Raw genomic sequence first — 17,783 nt, forward strand, 5'->3', positions numbered from 1 at the left:
CTGAAAGGCCTGGTCTTAGTCACGCCGATTTAGTTCACGAGGATTACGGTCTTCCTGGACTACCACTAACTTTTGCTCCTATTTCCCATGGAAGAATCGAGTTCCCCGGGTTTCGTTTCCCGCAAGAGTTGCGGGGGTGGGCTTCTATTCCCTCGATTGGACCAATCACATAGTGCGTTGCTGTTAGTGCGGGGCCTGGGCTCGGCACCAATGATGTGGAGGGCCAACTCGTATCTCGACATACATATTGAGGGCCGACCGTTCAACGATATCGCTTCAGCATTGTCCATCAATCTCCCCTCACCAAATTGCCCACCATGCAGTTCCTCAAGTCTGTCAAAGGTCGGACCCTCTACCGGATCATGAGCATTTGTTGCTCGCTGGTAAGTATGCCACGTCCGACCCGAAGCACCTCCTGCTCACATCAACCAGTCCTTCTGCATGTACGGCTACGACGCCGGCGTCCTCGGAGGAGTGCAAACCACAAAACCTTTCCTTGACGCCATGGGCCATCCAACGGGCACATATGTCATTCCCATGATTGCATCCTCATACACACTGGCGGCCGCGGTCTGCTCGTTGGCAGTCACCGTCCTCGGTATGCCTCTGGGGCGGCGAGGCTGTATCCTGATGGGCGATGCCCTCGTCATTGTGGGAGCCAGCATCCAAGCCTCTTCCTGGTCGGTCGCCCAGATCATCGTCGGTCGTGTCCTTTGCGGCTTTGGTATCGGCTTCATCTCCTGCAGCGTCCCCACCTACATGGCCGAGATGAGCATCACATCGAAAGAACGAGGACCTGAGGTCGCCATCCAATGCGTCTGGTTGATATCTGGGGTTTCACTCGCATATTGGATCACGTTTGCTTTCACAAGAATGACAAACCAAGTCTCGTGGCGGTTCCCCATCGCCTTTCAAGCATCCTTCGCCACCGTGTCCATTATTGGCATGTTCTTCCTGCCCGACACGCCTAGATGGTACTACGCCAAAGGCCGTGCCGCTGAAGGCGACAGCACCCTTATGCGTCTCCACGATCGCCCGCTCGAGCACCCTGCCGTCCAGGCCATGCGAGACGAGATCTTGGCCTCGATCAAACTTGAAGATGAGGACGAACATAGATTCAACCCTCTGGATCTTTTCTGGGACCGAAGTGACCTTAGAGCCGGTCGCCGTATCAGAATATCCTTCTTGATTCTTTCAATTCAGCAGATGATGGGTCGGTGTCTCCTGCCGGTCTGCGCGGATTAACTAGATTGCTAACCAGCACATGTAATAGGCATCAACCTGTCGGTTTATTACTCCACAGTCATCTTTTCACAGGTCGGCCTGTCACCGTTTCTCTCTCAACTGCTTGCGGCGGTGATGAACACCGGTTTCGCCCTGGGAACATTCCCTCTGCCGTGGACGATCGAACGATTCGGCCGCCGGGCCGTTCTGATATGGTCGGCGGTCGTATTGACAATATGTATGCTCGTGTTTGTCATCATGATTGGCCTGCCGAACCCTACACTGTCGACGCAATGGACGGCCGTGGCGTTTGTGATCATCTATAACTTTGTGTTTGGCTATGGCTGGATTGGCGTCCCATGGTTGTACGGGCCTGAGGTGAGTTCTCGGATGCCGTATGAAGCGCTTGAAGCTGTCGCCCTTTTCTCGGGCTTCTAGATGAACAAAGTCAAAGTCTGAGTTTTGGCTGACCTGGAGGATCTTGTAACAGATCGCACCGCTCAAACTCCGTCACCTCGGCGGCGCGGCCGGTGCCTTTGGCGAGTGGCTGTTCAGCTTCATCACCGTCTTCGCCGGAGGCATCGCGCTGCAGAACGTCGGATGGAAGATCTGGATCTGGATGCTCCTGTCCTGCGCGATAGCCGTGCCGTTTGTATATTTCATGTGTCCCGAGGTACGTCCCCCTTCACCACCGAAAGTCCCCCAAGACCCCCTTTTCCCCCATCCACAAAGACAGACCCTGGCCCTAGAAACTCATTTATCTCCCTCCCATGTCTCTTGTTCTTCACACTTTTCCCTGATCCATCCCACACGATGAAACACCACCTCTGGAGAAATCTATTCTAAATGGGCCACCGTACAGACCACGGGCAAAACCCTCGAAGAGATCGACTTGATCTTCGCAAAGCCCGAGATCCGCGACTCGGCGCTCGCGGCGCGCATGATCCACGACCACCACGCCGAGACGGTGCAGGGGAAAGAGCACATCATCCAGCTCGAGGAGAAAGAGGACGTTTGAACGCGTGTCGAATCCAGGGGTGGGATAAGGCCATGAGCCCAGCCGAGCCAGAGAAGACGAGAGCAATGCACTTCAAGGCAAGACTGGGGTGTGTCTTTCGATATCAATACGCAGGCCCCCCCTTTTGGGAAAGTCTATATGCTGAGCTTGCAAGGGGTGGATAGATCTGGAGATTGACCGCCGGGAAATCGAAAGTAAAAAAGGCAAGTTCAAAACGCGAAGATATATATGTGCGGAATATACAATGCCGTAATATATATAAAGATATGTCTATGGAAACATGTCCAGGACAAGATCCAGGTACAGATGGGTTCTCATGCAGAAGTATGCATATATCTAATCCTGGCCAATGTTATATCATGTCCATCCTACCTCGTTTTCTCGATTGTTACTCTGTTCATCTTCCACTCCTCTGCAGTCTACGTTATACACATACAGACAGACAGAGAGACAGACCTTTGGCGAGGATAACACGAAACTAAACTCTCTAGCCAAGCAAAAGAAGCACTGTATAATAGTAAAGATGACAATTTGAAAAATTAACCAAAACTCATGATTCATGTACTCGGCGAGATTATATACCCGGACTGCTCCCCCCAACTCCTTCGCCAAAAAGGACAATGTGATCTGACACTCATGCAGAACGGGGAATTTTCTGATCGATAACACACTCCTCTCTAGGACGGTTTTCCATTCCCGCTCGTCCAGCCATCTGCGGAGGGATAAAACCCGCAAAGTCAGTAAACGCCGGACGCGACCAGAGTGGGGGTGTTCCAAAAATGAAAAGGAGCGACGCATGTTTTCCAGTAGTCACAAGAGGAGAGAGAAGAAGAAGAAGAAGAAGAAAAACTTACGCATGCGATTCGCGACGTCACAGACGTAGGACGGCGTGCCCACGCTCTTGGGATCGCTGAGATCGCCGCTCGGGGCGATGCTGCCGGAATTGTAGACGCGCAGCGCCTCGTAGACGTTCCCTTTCTGCTGTGTCAAACACTGTGCGAAATGGGTGGCGCCGGTTTGAAGCATGGAGACGACGTCGGATAGTTGAGGTGGAGTGCTCTAAAAGCGGGTGAAAACGGCCATGCGGGCGGCCCCTCTTGTTAGCACAGGTGTGTTCAATGTCGATGGTGGTACATGCGCCGTGAATGCTGGGCCCGGCGGCCCCCCTTCGCAGCCCATGCAGCAGATTTGGAACCAAAGGACCAGAGACTTACCGACTGTGTGAGACCCTTGCTGCCTGAACATTGCATGAGACCACCCGTCGGCTGGCCGTTCTGGTCGTATGTGGTCTATGGCCCAGCAGGGCTGTTGTCAGTGTGAAACTCCTCAAATAGAGCCAAAGAAGATGGTTGCGCAATCGCTTATTGGGCCAATGCGGGGTGGGGTAGAACTTGCCTGTGCGAACAGATTTCCTGTACTTTCTTGCATAATGATGCACAGCAGGATGTATGTTGCGACGTTGGTCGTCTTGTTGACGGCCTGAATTGCCTGATCAATCTGGAAAAAAAAAACAATGTGTCAATAGCTTGCTCGCGAAACACATAATGTCCGGGCGGCGCAATCTTCTGAGCGGTTTTTTGCTCGTAGGATGCGATCCGGTTGGGGACGGGGATTTGTATTCACCAGGGAGGAGTAGTCATGTCCGCCATTGGCCGTCGTTATAACTGGCTGGAATGCTTTCAACAGAACCTCGTAAGAACAGATGCGGTGATCGAATTGAGCTGCGAAGGCCGAGGCGGGCCCGCTTGTCACGTAGTATTTGGGATCCACTGTAGTGCTGTTACCAGCCGGGGTAGTGCCGTTGCTGGACGTCGCAGTGCTGTTACTAGAGGCCGTAGTACTGTTGCTGGATGTCGCAAGGCTTTTGCTAGCAGTGATGGCACTGGCACTAGATGTCGCCGTGCTGTTGCTGGCTGGGGGTGGGCTGCTGTTAGCTGGAGGAGGGCCGTTACCAGCTGGGGGAGGGTTATTGCCAGCTGAGGGAGGGTTGTTGCCAGCTGAGGGAGGGTTGTTGCCAGCTGGGGGAGGGTTATTGCCAGCCGGGGCAGGGCCATTGCCAGACGTGCTGTTACCGTCGCTAGATATATGAGCAGCGTCGCCAACGGCAGTGTCGTCATTGGTAGCGCCGTAATTGGCATCGTCGTCATTGGCCGTGCCGTAATTGGCATCATCGTCATTGGTATTGCTGTAGTTAGTATCTCCGCCGATAGCAGCGCCATAATTTGCATCATCGTCATCGTAGTTGGCGTCCTCATCATTGGTATAGCCGTAATTCGCATCCTCATCATTGGCAGCGCCGTAGTTGGCGTCGTCATTGGTATCGCCGTAGTTGGCGTCCTCGTTGTAGGTATAGCCGTAGTTCGCATTCTCGTCATCGGCAGCGCCATAGTTGGCGTCGTCATTGGTATAGCCGTAGTTGGCGTCCTCGTCATTGGTATAGCCGTAGTTCGCGTCCTCGTCATTGGCAGCGCCTAGATTGTCAGCGTCACCATTGGTAGCGTCCCAATTAGTAGAGTCGTCATTCGCAGTGCCATAATTTGTTCCGTCGTCATTGGTGCCGTCATCATAGGTGCCGTCGTCATAGGCGTAGGAGTCATAGCTAGTGTCAGCAGACATGATACGTCCGAGCGAACAATTTGCGTGTGGGAAATTCAGTAGAACCGAGTATTCTTTTTGTCAACGCCGTTTCTCCCATGGATGGGAATTTCATGGAGCCTACCTTTCATTTTAAGTATATCAAGCTTTATCCGTTCCTGGCACCCATCAGAAAATAGTTGCTCGGCTGGGGCTTCAGAGAAGTAATAGAACAAAAGGAGGATCTGAGCATTGGCCCCAGTAATATGTAACCAGATATATTTGGTCCAAGCCAGCCAATGGAACGGGTATCTGCTGCTGTCTGCGTGAGACTGAGAGGTCGGTCGAGCAAATGTAAGCCGGCGGACGACCGCTCAGGAGCCATTGCTTGGGTTGTTGGGGCCGGTGCTTGACCCCATCATACTGCCTGATACATCGCGGCTTCGTGCTCTCACGACTATACAGTGTGAATCCAAGTACGACTGATCTATTTCGATCCTCTTTATGGCGGTGAGTTATGCCGGTGGATTCTATGTCGGTATGGTTCGCCTGTAAAATTAGTCTTTGGTTTCGGTGGTGCGGTCTGTGATTACTCGTCTTCCCGTCTGATGCATTCCCTTGGGATTTTTTCTTTTCTCTGACTGCGGCTCTGACAATCACACGACCTGACAAGCTTGGATTGGTGTAAATGGATAGCAACTCGAAGATTTTGGTGAAGCGGTGAATTTAGAGTTGGCTTGGCAGTAGGATTGAAAAGCTTCACCAGTGGCTTTGAAAGAGCCGAATGATGGGCTTATATATCTTAGTTCAATGCCTTGCTGCTTATGCACGGGCCAATCTTGTCTTCGTAGATGCTGCTCTTCTTCGGTATTGAATGCACTTGCGCGGCCGTGAAGGAATGAGCGAGTAACAGGACATCCGCCGCAACTATCAGCAGGTAAAAACTGAGGACGATCTTCAGAGATGGATGTTGGCTGAGTTTGCTGATGCCTAGACGCTTATAGTTGGAATACGTCCTTATTCCCTCTCCTGCTTGTCGTACACAGCCTTGCAGCTTCTCAGTCGCTGTTTTCTTGTCGTGTGCAGATTTCTGCCTTACTTCCTTCACTCTCTTTAGGTCCAGATGTCACCTAGGTAGTCTTTTGAATTCTCGGTGCCAACATGTGTACTTCATTACTGTCTCTATCTCATCTCTCATGCCTCACTGCCATGTTAACGTCCTCATTCCTGCACGCGGAGGCTCATATAACATCATTGACATCCTCAAGGTTGTACTTGCCCATCTTCCTCGGTGGCACTCGGTGCTGGAACAAATAGTCAATCTCCTGGAATGTGCGCCCTTTCAGCTCTGGTATGTAGAAGTAGCTCCAGACGGTGCCCAAAAGACAGGCTCCACCGAACACAAAGCCCACTTTACCCTTCAAATTGGCCTTGTCCGGGTTGACCATGTAAGGAACCACAATGTTCATCACCGTGCCAAACACAGCTTGGCATGCAGTGGCCAGACCAACCGTCTTGGCTCGAAGTGAGGGAGTCGAGACTTCACCGAGCAAAGCGAATGCAATGCACCCAATTGTGATTTGGTAGATGAGTGCGTAGACGACCGTGCAAGAGGCTTGAACCCAGCGGGCAGCCGAGGTGTGGACGACGTCGAGAATCCCCATCAAGAAGAGGACGATGGTCATGCCGATCATGCCCGAAACGAACAACTTTCTCCGACCCAGTGTGTTGATGGCGGCCCAAGAGATCATGACGCCAACCACACCGCAGGCTGTGACTCCGACGCCGAGGTCGAAAGCGTCCTTGGTCTGGATACCGGCAAGCTCGAAGAAGTAGGTCGAGAAACCCAAGACGAAGACAATACCCGAGAGATGCTGACAAGCAAATGCACCGACCGAAATGGTGGTCCGCACGAGGTTGGTGCCACGGAAGCACTGGGCCCATCTTGCAGACTTGGTCAATTCGGCGTCCTCCTCGACCGTCCTGATGATGATGGCCAGCTTTGGTGATACATCAACATCCTTGCCGTGCAGACGCTCCAGAGATCGCCGAGCATCCTCCATGCGGCCGCGACGGACATAGTGCCATGGCGACTCGGGTGCAAAAGGGATGCCGACGAGAAGAATGGCTAGTTAGACTTGTTAGACGAGGGCAACCCTGGAAACGCATGGGCGTGAATGTTCTTACCAACAAACAGCCATTGAATGGCAAACGGCCCTCGAAAAGCCCAGCGATCAGTCCTGTCTCCGAATCCTTTGATAACAGCATTTGACAAGAGCTGTCCAATGACAATGGCAAAGTTGATACCGCCCGTTATCATACCACGAAGAACAACTGGTGCGACCTCGGAGCAGTAGAGAGGGCCGATGGTCAAGTAGAAGCCAAGGCCGATCCCGAGAATCAACTTGCCGATGAGGAATGCCGGTCTGCTGGTCGAGAAGACTTCGCCGAAAATACCCCCAGTGACAAAGGCCAGCCCTATGAGGAGAGAGTGCCGACGCCCGATGCGGTCGGAGATCCATGAGCACATGAAGCCACCAAAAAATTGGCCAACGCTGGAGATGCTGTTAAACCCGCTCTGCCAGCTCGCAGGGATCACAGGTTGCCCTTGGTAGATGTAGCTGTCCCCAACATTAGCCTCTGCGCTGGGCTACAAGAACGAAAGGGCCGTGGGACTTACCCGAATGTGTAGCGGAACTGTGGCACTGAGATCATGGCGCCGTTGACCTGTGCGTCAAAGCCCCTGGCAAAAAGTCGGTCAGTCGCCAGGTGGTCACTCGAGCGGGTAGTTATTTGAGGTGTCGATTGACACTTACCAACCAATGCAGCTGAAGGCAAAGAACACACACCAAAAGACGACGGTCTTGTTCTTGGAAAGGGCCTCCCAGACTGAGAGACTGTGTTCTTCCTCGGCGGCTGCTCGCGCCTGTTCGACCTTTGGGGCCACATGCTCAATGATCGAGTCGGCAGCTTTGGCCTCGTGATGCTCGTCGAGAGTGACTTTCTCCATGTTTGTGGACTGGAGTGTTCGCCCTGTTCCAGGGAGGATGGTGTTGGAAGAGTCGAGAGAGGTTGCCACCTTATCACAGAAAATCAAACTTCAACCGCAGAGGGGGAGGCGGGCTTTATGTATTAATGATTTCGCATTCTTCGTGTGAGGCAGGTATGAATCACGATGCATGTTCTGGAAGTCCCATCCAACCCCAGATCCTTTCTCGAGAACTCCGTACTCCATACATGTCGATTTCGTGCATTCCGGGATTCCGCAGACTTTCTCATGGGGGAGTTTTGCCTGCGGAGGGGGAGAGGCTGGCACAGAGTTTGGGTAGCATTGGGAGACATGGAAGGAGGCGACGGACATTTGCATGGGTGGGTGACGGCTCTACCCCGCCGAGGGATGGTTACTTGCTACCTTCGTACCTGGTATGATCCTGGTGGCATGACTTGACCAGTCGTTTTTGGGGTTAAATGTTGGCTTGGAGCGGTAAAGCGGCTAGATGGTGTTGCAATCACATACACCAGGGTCCGGCGTAGCGGTTGGTAGACTGCTTATTGATTGCGCCCTTCACTTGAATTGAATCATAGATCGTGTTAATATCTTCCCATGCGGTGAGGTAAGGTTTCTTGGGATGCCCAAGCGCAGCCAGAGTGCAGCCAAGTGCTTCTAGAAGGGCTGGGCGCAGTTACGAACGAGGCCCTTTCCGAGGCTCGCTAGGTGCTGATTAGCGGGTTGGCCAAGTTGGCCTATCAAGGCCTCCTAGCCCCGGACTGGTGGTGCCCATCTGCCCCCCATCTGCCCCCCATCGCTCGCCTTGGGTGCCTCTAATGGGTGTCTGGGCACTTAGTTACTTTACTGGTCCCTCCCCTCCTTCCCCCCCCGCAACAAAAACGTGTCTTCCGAGTCTTCTGCTCTTCTCCAGCACTCCGCTGACGGCCTTTATCACTCCCCCGGCATTCCGCTCATCCAACTTCCCATCCTCCTCTCCAGAGTCCAGTATCACTTCCCCAGATCTTCAAACCCCAGTTGTCCCGGTGGAGAAAAGGCTCACTGCCTGTTATCGGCAATGCAAATGGAGAGCTCGCTCCGCAACATTCTCCATTCCAACGAGCCTGCTTATGATTCCTCGTCTCTCCAGACTGGCCATTTGCCGGCAACCGTCCAGCAAAATGGCTCTTTTATCGGCACAATGGAGGCTGAAAATGTCTTGAATGACTCTCGGAAGCGTCCTGCCACGCGGATAAAGTCGTCCTATCCGCGAAAGAGGGCGATCCAAGCCTGCCAGAAGTGCAGAGTCCGCCGAACAAAATGCAATAACGCTCGTCCGACTTGTTCTTCCTGCTTGTCGATTGGTGCCGAGTGCACATATAGCGAGGGAGATCATTCTACGTATGTCTGTTCGGCGGCACATCTTCGGACGTGCTACGTGATAACGACCCTCTTCTGACCGTGGCAGCTTTGATTCCGCGAGTCTGGCAATTTTGGACAAGCTGAACACCATCGAGGAGCTCTTGAGGTCGCCCAATGCCCGGACCCAGGTCGTCCCAGCGGCGCCCAGCAATGCAGCTGACAGCCCCAGTCGTGGAGTCTTGTCCCGGCTAAAGTCGCTGAATTCACCGAGCCTCGAAAGAGCTAAGGATGCCACCCCCTGTCACATGAACATTGAAGGCGTCTTGTCGTGGTCTGTGTTCGATGATCTTAGTCCCAACCTGGACCTCAAAGGACTTCTCAACTCCAGTCATGGCGCCTCACAAACCTTATCCATCGTGTCGGAATTCGACGAGCATGTCGCCGAAGAGGAGCTGGTGGCAAGGTTCATGAACAATGTCTTCATTTACAATCCGGTCTTGGAGGAAGCCAAGATTCATCGATATATGCGTGATGCCCGCTTCAACGGCATCGGCTGGGACGCACAGTCGTGTCTGCTGGTGAGATGGCTTCTGGCACCAAATCCTCGTCCTTTTCGCTGACTGTGGCTGTTCCCTCTAGCTCTTGATATATGCTCACGGCTCGATTGTTGGGCCGTTTGACGGTGGACAACAACAAGATGCGTCGTCCTTTCGGTCATCTCCTCAGTTCAAACAATCTGAATCATACTTCTCGGCCGCCCAGAAAAGGATGGGCCACCTTCTCTGCCGAACAGGCGTGTTGGAAGCCCAATGTTTCTTTCTGGCAGGAGTATATTTGATGGCAACATTACGTCCAATGGAGGCGTGGAAGATGTTTGTCCAGGCTCTGGCCTGCTGCCAAGCGTTCTATACGGAAAAAGAATCACCTGAAGCCGACAGGGAAGGAGAACAGCGGTTGCGGGAAAGCATCTACTGGACTTGCTTCAAATCAGAACTGTAAGTGGACCGTTCATACACGGGGCACAGTACTTGGAATACGATGCTGAATCTCAGCCAGTGAACTCCGCCTCGAACTGAATGTTTCCGAGACGTCGATTTGGGACCTCACCTACCCAGCCTTCTTTCCTTCTCCTCCCGAGGGTCTCCGATCTCAAAGAGAAATAGTGTGGTATTTTTACCTTGCAGAGATCGCCCTTCGACGGCTGGGAAACAGGATCCTCAACTTCATCTACGATAGCAAGGCCACGAGCTCCCTTGCAAACGCATCCGAGTCTACCATTGGATTTGAACAGCAAGCGGCAGATTGGATTCGATCGCTGCCGCAAGCACTCGACCTCGATTCACCGTCCGTGGGCGAGGAGAGCGACTTGCATCACTCGCTAAAATTTATACTGAAAGGCCACCTGCTCGACTGCTACGAAATGATGTATTGGCCCTTTATTGTCGCGGCGGTAAACTATGATACTCCCGAGAGGACTCCGACGATCTCGACCGAGTCGATGGACTCGTTTGTGCACAAAGCGCTGGTCGTTTGCGTGGAGCGGATCGAAAAGAATGAACAGGGCTTCTTCTATCGCCATCACGGGACCTGGCTGATGCTGCGCTCTTGCACGAGGAGTGCATTTGTGCTCCTTGGAGCAGCTAGACTTGAGAAACTAACACTACTAATGCCGGATCGCTGGCGAGAGGCGGTGGAAAAGGTAATCGAGATGTTGAGATTCTGGAGGCGAGAGAGCAGGGACGTTGAAGACCGGCTGCTACTCGTGGAGACGTTGCTTGCCGGTCTGACGTTCAATGACCCGCGTGCTTTGTGAGCAGAACGTGCGATATTTCAGCTTTTCATGACAACATCATAAGTCTGGCGCTGTTGCATTATACATATTCTTCATGCATTGTGAGGTAATCGAAAAATGCATCGCCTGAAATGCGGGTTGGGGGAGACCACGTTCAAGCATCCACCTCTCGAATCTTGTATTCAAACATTCCATTTGACGGTATTCTGTTCTTGTCGAGCATTTTCATGGAAGTTTCAACCCCGGCGGCGGGAACCCGGTACTCGAACCTCTTGCCTGGCGCCGGTTTCGAACCGTCCGGGAGCGCATAGGGATACGTGAGGTATTCTGGCATGAGGCCCAATTGGATCAGGAGTGAAGCCTGGTCCCAGGCGATGTGTTCATGATACAGGCGGTCGCCGCGCACGCAGACAACAGACGTGCACGGAAGCTCAACTTGCCGTCCCGTTGGAGGAATACCGGGAGCCCTGCAGACAACAAAGTGAGTCTCTTTAAAATCCAGTTTGACACGAAGCGCGGGTTCTTACAGCCAGTCGATTTCCATATCGTGCGTGAACTTGGCAACAAACTCATCGCAAACGCGATCAATTCCAATCGTTCGACTCACAAGCTGGAGCTCCATATCTTTTGGGTTTTTAGGGATAAAATTGTTGCGGTAAAAGTTCGTCAAGCTCGTTCTACCGACGCCGCCCGTCATCTGTACGCGCCCCCCAGAACAGTCAGTATCTGGATGCAGGGGCGGAACACATTTTAAAAAGGGACATATCCGTACCGTGGTAATGTGATTGACGTAGGGCTCTTGCACCATGGTTGCCATGGTTTTGGGCACCGAGCGCTCTGCAAATTCAAAGTACGTATGCTCTTCCCAGATGGCTTCCAGGTCGAAATCCAAGCCACGGATATACTTCTTCAGAAAGGTGAGGTTTCGCGTATGCGACACGGCTTCGTTGGTGCTATCGAACTCGGGCTGGCCCGGTATCACGAACTTCGAAGAAGTGACCGAAGGGTAGGTGTATATTTTGGCATCGGGGTGCGAGTCTGCCGTTTCGTGTCCTACGAAATGACAAAGCCTAGGGATCGCGACTGGAGTAACCAAGTCCCCCGCCGTGCCATAGATCACAGCCGCCGCGATGTCACGGTCAATGGCTGCACTGCGGGCAAATTCATTCCAGAGGGCAGTGTCGTAGACTTGAAAAGGGCCATCTGTTTAGTCTGGAGGGTGGGGGAGGGTCTCGGAGAGAAAAATAGAGAAGACTCACCAACCATGCCAACGCCATCGTTGTAATCGCACTTCTCACACCGTTCCAGCGCAGAGAGAGCGTCTCCGAGAATCAGCGCCGTCTCCAAGGTTGTGCCCTGGGAGAATTCTTCTCCTCGGATCTCCGCCACCGCAAATCCTTCTTCCGCCCACTTGAGCAGCGGAGGCGGGATGCCGTCCTCGCAAACAACGCCGCCAGCTGCGTAGCGCGGCGCATTCGCCGGCAACACGATGATCAGTCCTGGCCCACGGCCCTTTCGGGACAGCGGCGGCAACAATGAGATGTGATCGGAGACTCTGACCAGTTCGGCAGTTGGGAGAGAGACTTGCTCTTCGGCGGCAGCGATCGGTTCTGCCATGATTGTCTGTTTATCCCGCTACCTAGAGCTCGGGGAAGAGGAGGATTTGAGAGAGAATATAGTATATATCTTTGGCTCCCAGACTTCAAACTGGATGAGGGTCTGCTAAGATGACGCAGGCCGACCTGCACAAGAAGAGATTCGTATCAAAGCTGATGGGTTTTGTGGAAAGACGAGTGCGCGGACCGCAGCGCTTGATAAGGCGTTCAGCCTCGCTCGGCCTTTTGTCTGGGCAAAAGGAGACTATGACTCCGGTCATACGATAAAAAGTTTCAAATACTCTCGTCAGATCCTGTGAAGCTTCTGTTGCGTTTTGAATTTGACCGATTAAGACTATATATCTGCTTATGTAGAGGCAGTGTGGTCTGCTTGTCCAGTACCTAGGTACGGATCGCATCTGGGAGCATCATGACTGCATCATCCATCCTAGCCAATCAACCTTCACACTCCGCCATAGAACCGAACACCGCCGCTTTCCCAACTGCTTGGACCCGAGTCCGCCTGGCGGAAAGCCTCGTTCCAGGATCTGATAACATTGCAAACAAGCGGAGATGGTAGTGTGGATTGGCATTATCGAAGGAAGGGCGATGAGCCCAAAAAGGTTGTTGGAATGCTCGGTTGACCTTCCATTATTGACAATGACATACTAGACGGATACCATTAATCCACATACAGCTAGCGTATATCGTTATCGATAACCAGAAAAATCGTTGCCAGCCTCCGCAGCTTTTTTCCGTTTTAAAGTGTGACATTTTTGGCATCCAGTCTCACCGCCGCACGAACATTACGAGTGCCAGCAGCATGTCCAGCTCAATGGATCCCCAATTGGGCGAGTCAAAGAAGCGCAAAAGAAAGCGGACGAAGCCCATGGAGGCAAAACCTCAAACCCAAGCCGCAGCGCCTGCCCCAAGCGACCGAGTTCCTGCGCCCGCAGAAGAACGCTCAGAAAAGAGCAAGAAGAGACGGAAGACGTCTCATTCGAGCGAAGATGAAGATGAAGACAAGCCTACGAAAGATGCTGCGGAAGAAACAAGAGGAGAGTCTTCGGATAACGAGGAGGCGGACGACGAAGTCGACAACAAAGACGAAGCAGGCTCTGAACTGGAAGAGACGGTCAACACCACAACCATGAGCACAGAAATCACTTCTGCTCCTACTTCCGCCTCCGTAGACCTGCCTACAGACGCCGTGCCTTCGCTTCCCGGCACTGAAACCACTCCTCAAGCCTTCTCTGAACTCAGTCTGTCGGAAAAGACGATGAAAGCCATCAAAGAAATGGGCTTCACGGCCATGACCGAGATCCAAAGACGGGGCATCCCTCCGCTGATGGCGGGCCGTGACGTTCTGGGCGCCGCCAAAACCGGATCGGGGAAGACACTCGCTTTTCTGATTCCTGCGGTGGAAATGCTGCACGCTCTCCGATTCAAACCGCGCAACGGCACGGGCGTCATCGTGGTCTCGCCCACGCGAGAACTGGCGCTGCAAATCTTCGGCGTGGCCCGCGACCTCATGCAATTCCACAGCCAGACCTTTGGGATCGTCATCGGAGGCGCGAACCGCAGCGCCGAAGCCGAAAAGCTCAGCAAGGGCGTCAACCTGTTGATCGCCACCCCGGGCCGGTTGCTCGACCACCTCCAAAACACCAAGGGGTTCGTGTACAAGAACGTCAAAGCCCTTGTGATCGACGAAGCCGACCGCATCCTGGAAGTCGGGTTCGAAGACGAGATGCGGCAGATCGTCAAGATCCTGCCGGACCGCGAGCACCGACAGACGATGCTCTTCAGCGCGACCCAAACCACCAAAGTCGAGGACTTGGCCCGTATCTCCCTCCGGCCGGGCCCTCTTTACATCAACGTGGACCATAAAACCGAGCACAGCACAGTCGCAGGGCTCGAACAGGGCTACGTGATCTGCGACTCGGACAAACGGTTCCTGCTCCTCTTCAGCTTCCTGAAGCGGCTGATGAAGAAGAAGGACAAGAAGATCATCGTCTTCATGAGCAGCTGCAACTGCGTCAAATACCACGCCGAGCTGCTCACCTACATCGACCTGCCCGTGCTGGAGTTGCACGGCAACCTCAAACAACAAAAACGCACAAACACCTTTTTTGAATTCTGCAACGCCACCGCCGGCACTCTGATTTGTACCGACGTCGCCGCCAGGGGTCTCGACATCCCCGCCGTCGACTGGATCGTCCAGTTCGACCCCCCGGATGACCCGAGAGACTACATCCACCGGGTCGGGAGAACGGCGCGCGGCGCCAACGGCAAGGGAAGGAGTCTGATGTTCCTGCAGCCCAGCGAGGTCGGGTTTCTGAGTCATCTCAAAGAGGCCCGCGTGCCCGTGGTCGAGTTTGACTTCCCGGCCAAGAAGATGGTCAATATCCAGAGCCAGCTGGAGAAGTTGATCGGCCAGAACTATTACCTGAACAAGGTGTGTAACTTCTTCTTCTGTTCCCCTTATTACCCCTCCTTTCCAAAAAAAAATAAAAATATCCAAAAATGCCCAACCGAGACATTCTCTTTCCTTTTTTTCCCACCCATACAAAACCCCCTATCTGTTAATAAGCCATCCAAAAAACTGACCATATATGTCTGGGAAACAGTCCGCCAAAGACGGCTACCGCTCGTACCTGCAAGCCTACGCCTCCCACAGCCTCCGCTCCGTCTTCGACGTCAACAAACTCGACCTGGTCAAGGTCGCAAAGAGCTTTGGGTTCCCGACCCCGCCGAGGGTGGACATTCAGCTGGGCGCGAGCATGCGCGGGGACAAACGCCAGAACCCGGCGAGGAGGAATTACGGGAGCCAGCCGAGGCAGGGAGGAAACAGGTTTCAGAAAAATGGGTTTAAGAGGAGGTAGAAGTTTCTTTCTACGTGTCATCAACTGTCGGTTGTCTGGAGCGAAATGAGTACCTCCGTGTGCTCTCATCAAGGAGTTCGAAAGCTACTGGAGTTGGACACGTACGTGACTTGTGTGAGCTAAGCTGGCACAAAAGCCTTGTAGACCATTGATCCTCTAAAATAGCTCTTGATCTGTTTGCCTAACCAGTGAGTTTCCAGCTCTCTGAAGCTCTCCTTTCTTAAGCACGTTGCTCTCCCTTAGTCCATGTTTGAATATGTCCTCACGAAGCCACCACGCTCGAAAGCTTCTGAAAGTCCGGCGTCCCCCAGCCTGTTACGGGATCCCACCCTGGAGCCGCATCGCAACTAGCATTCACTATCTTAGGCGTAGGTTGCCCCGTGTAAATGTCCTGGCCTGAACATCCGCGAGAATGTCCCAGGGTGATGTCGTTGAATGCCTGGTAGCCCTGCGAGTACAACCAAGGGTTCAGGAAGCCGAGCGTGGACTTCCCCTGCGCCAGGCGTTGGTTGTTCAAATTTGATATAATGGCCGCAAAAGTCGGCGCTGCGCAAGACGTCCCATACACAAACTCTGGATGATCTTGGTTCTCTATGAGGTAGCGCACGGATTGGGCTGCGACATCCGGGTAGCCCCGACCAGAGGCATTGTAATACCCTTTGTTCTTGTCACCCAACCTACCAAGGTAGGCCTCCGTGGTGTTGACTTGGTAAGAGGGTGCCGCAAAGTAGTTGGAAAACCCTCCTGACGAGAAAGCAGCTGCAATTTCGGGATTCAAGGCGTAAGTGCCTCCCACGGCGGTCACGTAGGGGCACGTCGCTGGAAAATTCGGCGTAAAGCGTGTTATTTTCTGTCCGTCGTTGGATTGACACGCACTACCGACGCCAGTGTCACCCGACGCAAAGATCACAGATACTCCACGGAGACCGAGAAAGGAGAATGCCAGGCACACTTCTGTCGCCCAGTCGAAGGGTACGGTCTGCTCGTCCTCAGCGTATGAGGTGGTGAGAACGTCGGGAAGATCTGAGTTGTTGAGACTCAATAGGTAATGGAGTTGATCAAGGTACGGCTCGTTGCTGCCGTTCTGGGAAGGCGTCGGCTGGTCAAGATCTGCCAGCATTGGAGCTCGTCCAGCGGTTGAGTAGTAAACTACGGGTGTCCCTCGGGCCAGGGCTACAGCATATTGAACCTGGAATCAGTTAGGCAATGAAGGTTGAAGCTTTTGAGCGGATAGAAGACCTACGTCAAGATTTCCCTCTGCAGTTTTGTTCACCCCTTGCTGGTCACTGACTCCCCCGTTGATTGGGACAATGGAGAAGTCATCAGCCTGATTACCGGCACCGGTAAGCTTGAGAAAGTCTGCGAGATCGTCAAAATACACCCCTTCCTCGATGAAGCCAGAGACACCAAGTTTCGTCTTTCCTTTGGGATTGGCCTGGAAATTGGACATTCCGTAGATGCCTCGAATGCATTCCGGGGTAATGGTGCTATTGCAGAAGGTGGCATTGTAGGTGGTCAAAAGTTGAGGATTGCCATCAATTGGCGAAATTAGTCCAGGATCGGGACTATCTCTGCTCTCTAGCATGAGCCTGGCCTGTGCTCTTGGTTGACCAAATCGAGTGGTAGGCTGAATTGTAGTGATCAATGACCTCAGCCTTGTCGGGACCGAGTACTGCAGGGTACGAATCAAAGTGGTGTCTCCATTGTGATACTCATGGAACTCTGTGCTGAGAAGGCTTTCGGCTTGAGAGATGGAGGCGTCGAAAGTGAACCAGGATCCTTGATAGGTGATGTTTCCTGCCAGAATACCTTCACCCTCGAGCCAGTCGACGATTGCAGCAGTCACGTCGCCAGCTGGTCGCAGCAGATAGTCGAGTTCATGCTTCTCCAGGTGCCGGCCGTAGAGTGGATGATCAGGTGTGGAGATGTCGAGCAGGTGCTGATGGATGTCACTCATTGCAGGTTGATCCATAGCGAGACGCAGTTTGATGATACCCTTTGGACTTGGTTTTTTGCCCTTTCTTGCGTGAGTAAATGACACGTTCCCAGCTTGAGTCAGCGTACCTGAGTCCATCCTTCTGGAACGCCAGGTAGCATTCCCAAGACGGTAGTTGAACCATCGGGTAGAGCGGTACTGGAGACGGCCCAAGCACAGAGGATCAGGGTCAGTATGAAGGCAATCATAGTACTGATAATGGCGACAGTAATGGACCTGAGCTTAGGACTCAGAAAGCGTGACGAACTGTTTGTTAGCATCGACGTAAGTAAGGACATTGGAATTTGAGAGCCGCGGAGCTTGCGTCCACATCAGCCTGCCAGTAGGCAGTCAAGATATATCTGTCATACTCCG

General features: G+C 53.1%; 7 protein-coding genes across 7 annotated transcripts; 3 read left to right on the plus strand and 4 right to left on the minus strand.

Annotated features, from left to right (window-relative positions):
• Window positions 1–317: 317 nt before the first annotated feature.
• Z520_01548 (uncharacterized protein) lies at window positions 318–2,242 on the plus strand (the record flags this gene model as incomplete). The annotated part of the gene is made up of 5 exons (XM_016772064.1): window positions 318–383; window positions 433–1,213; window positions 1,274–1,602; window positions 1,715–1,897; window positions 2,087–2,242. The coding sequence occupies 5 exons, from the start codon at window positions 318–320 to the stop codon at window positions 2,240–2,242; spliced, it is 1,515 nt and encodes a 504-aa protein (XP_016637203.1).
• An 810-nt stretch (window positions 2,243–3,052) lies between these two features.
• Window positions 3,053–4,858, minus strand: Z520_01549 (uncharacterized protein; the record flags this gene model as incomplete). Its single annotated transcript, XM_016772065.1, has 3 exons — window positions 3,053–3,301; window positions 3,457–3,531; window positions 3,866–4,858. 3 exons carry the CDS (start codon window positions 4,856–4,858, stop codon window positions 3,053–3,055), a joined length of 1,317 nt encoding a protein of 438 aa, XP_016637204.1.
• A 1,199-nt stretch (window positions 4,859–6,057) lies between these two features.
• Window positions 6,058–7,826, minus strand: Z520_01550 (uncharacterized protein; the record flags this gene model as incomplete). The annotated part of the gene is made up of 4 exons (XM_016772066.1): window positions 6,058–6,944; window positions 7,004–7,437; window positions 7,497–7,559; window positions 7,633–7,826. 4 exons carry the CDS (start codon window positions 7,824–7,826, stop codon window positions 6,058–6,060), a joined length of 1,578 nt encoding a protein of 525 aa, XP_016637205.1.
• A 1,054-nt stretch (window positions 7,827–8,880) lies between these two features.
• Z520_01551 (uncharacterized protein) lies at window positions 8,881–10,977 on the plus strand (the record flags this gene model as incomplete). The annotated part of the gene is made up of 4 exons (XM_016772067.1): window positions 8,881–9,203; window positions 9,271–9,742; window positions 9,804–10,159; window positions 10,221–10,977. 4 exons carry the CDS (start codon window positions 8,881–8,883, stop codon window positions 10,975–10,977), a joined length of 1,908 nt encoding a protein of 635 aa, XP_016637206.1.
• A 133-nt stretch (window positions 10,978–11,110) lies between these two features.
• On the minus strand, window positions 11,111–12,573 carry Z520_01552 (uncharacterized protein; the record flags this gene model as incomplete). Its single annotated transcript, XM_016772068.1, has 4 exons — window positions 11,111–11,423; window positions 11,484–11,653; window positions 11,729–12,144; window positions 12,216–12,573. The coding sequence occupies 4 exons, from the start codon at window positions 12,571–12,573 to the stop codon at window positions 11,111–11,113; spliced, it is 1,257 nt and encodes a 418-aa protein (XP_016637207.1).
• Window positions 12,574–13,374: 801 nt separating this feature from the next.
• On the plus strand, window positions 13,375–15,433 carry Z520_01553 (ATP-dependent RNA helicase HAS1; the record flags this gene model as incomplete). Its single annotated transcript, XM_016772069.1, has 2 exons — window positions 13,375–15,006; window positions 15,179–15,433. The coding sequence occupies 2 exons, from the start codon at window positions 13,375–13,377 to the stop codon at window positions 15,431–15,433; spliced, it is 1,887 nt and encodes a 628-aa protein (XP_016637208.1).
• A 262-nt stretch (window positions 15,434–15,695) lies between these two features.
• Z520_01554 (uncharacterized protein) lies at window positions 15,696–17,617 on the minus strand (the record flags this gene model as incomplete). Its single annotated transcript, XM_016772070.1, has 3 exons — window positions 15,696–16,622; window positions 16,677–17,450; window positions 17,498–17,617. The coding sequence occupies 3 exons, from the start codon at window positions 17,615–17,617 to the stop codon at window positions 15,696–15,698; spliced, it is 1,821 nt and encodes a 606-aa protein (XP_016637209.1).
• Between the last annotated feature and the right edge of the window lie 166 nt (window positions 17,618–17,783).

This window comes from Fonsecaea multimorphosa (genome assembly GCF_000836435.1).
Source record: "Fonsecaea multimorphosa CBS 102226 unplaced genomic scaffold supercont1.2, whole genome shotgun sequence".
Taxonomy (NCBI): domain Eukaryota; kingdom Fungi; phylum Ascomycota; class Eurotiomycetes; order Chaetothyriales; family Herpotrichiellaceae; genus Fonsecaea; species Fonsecaea multimorphosa.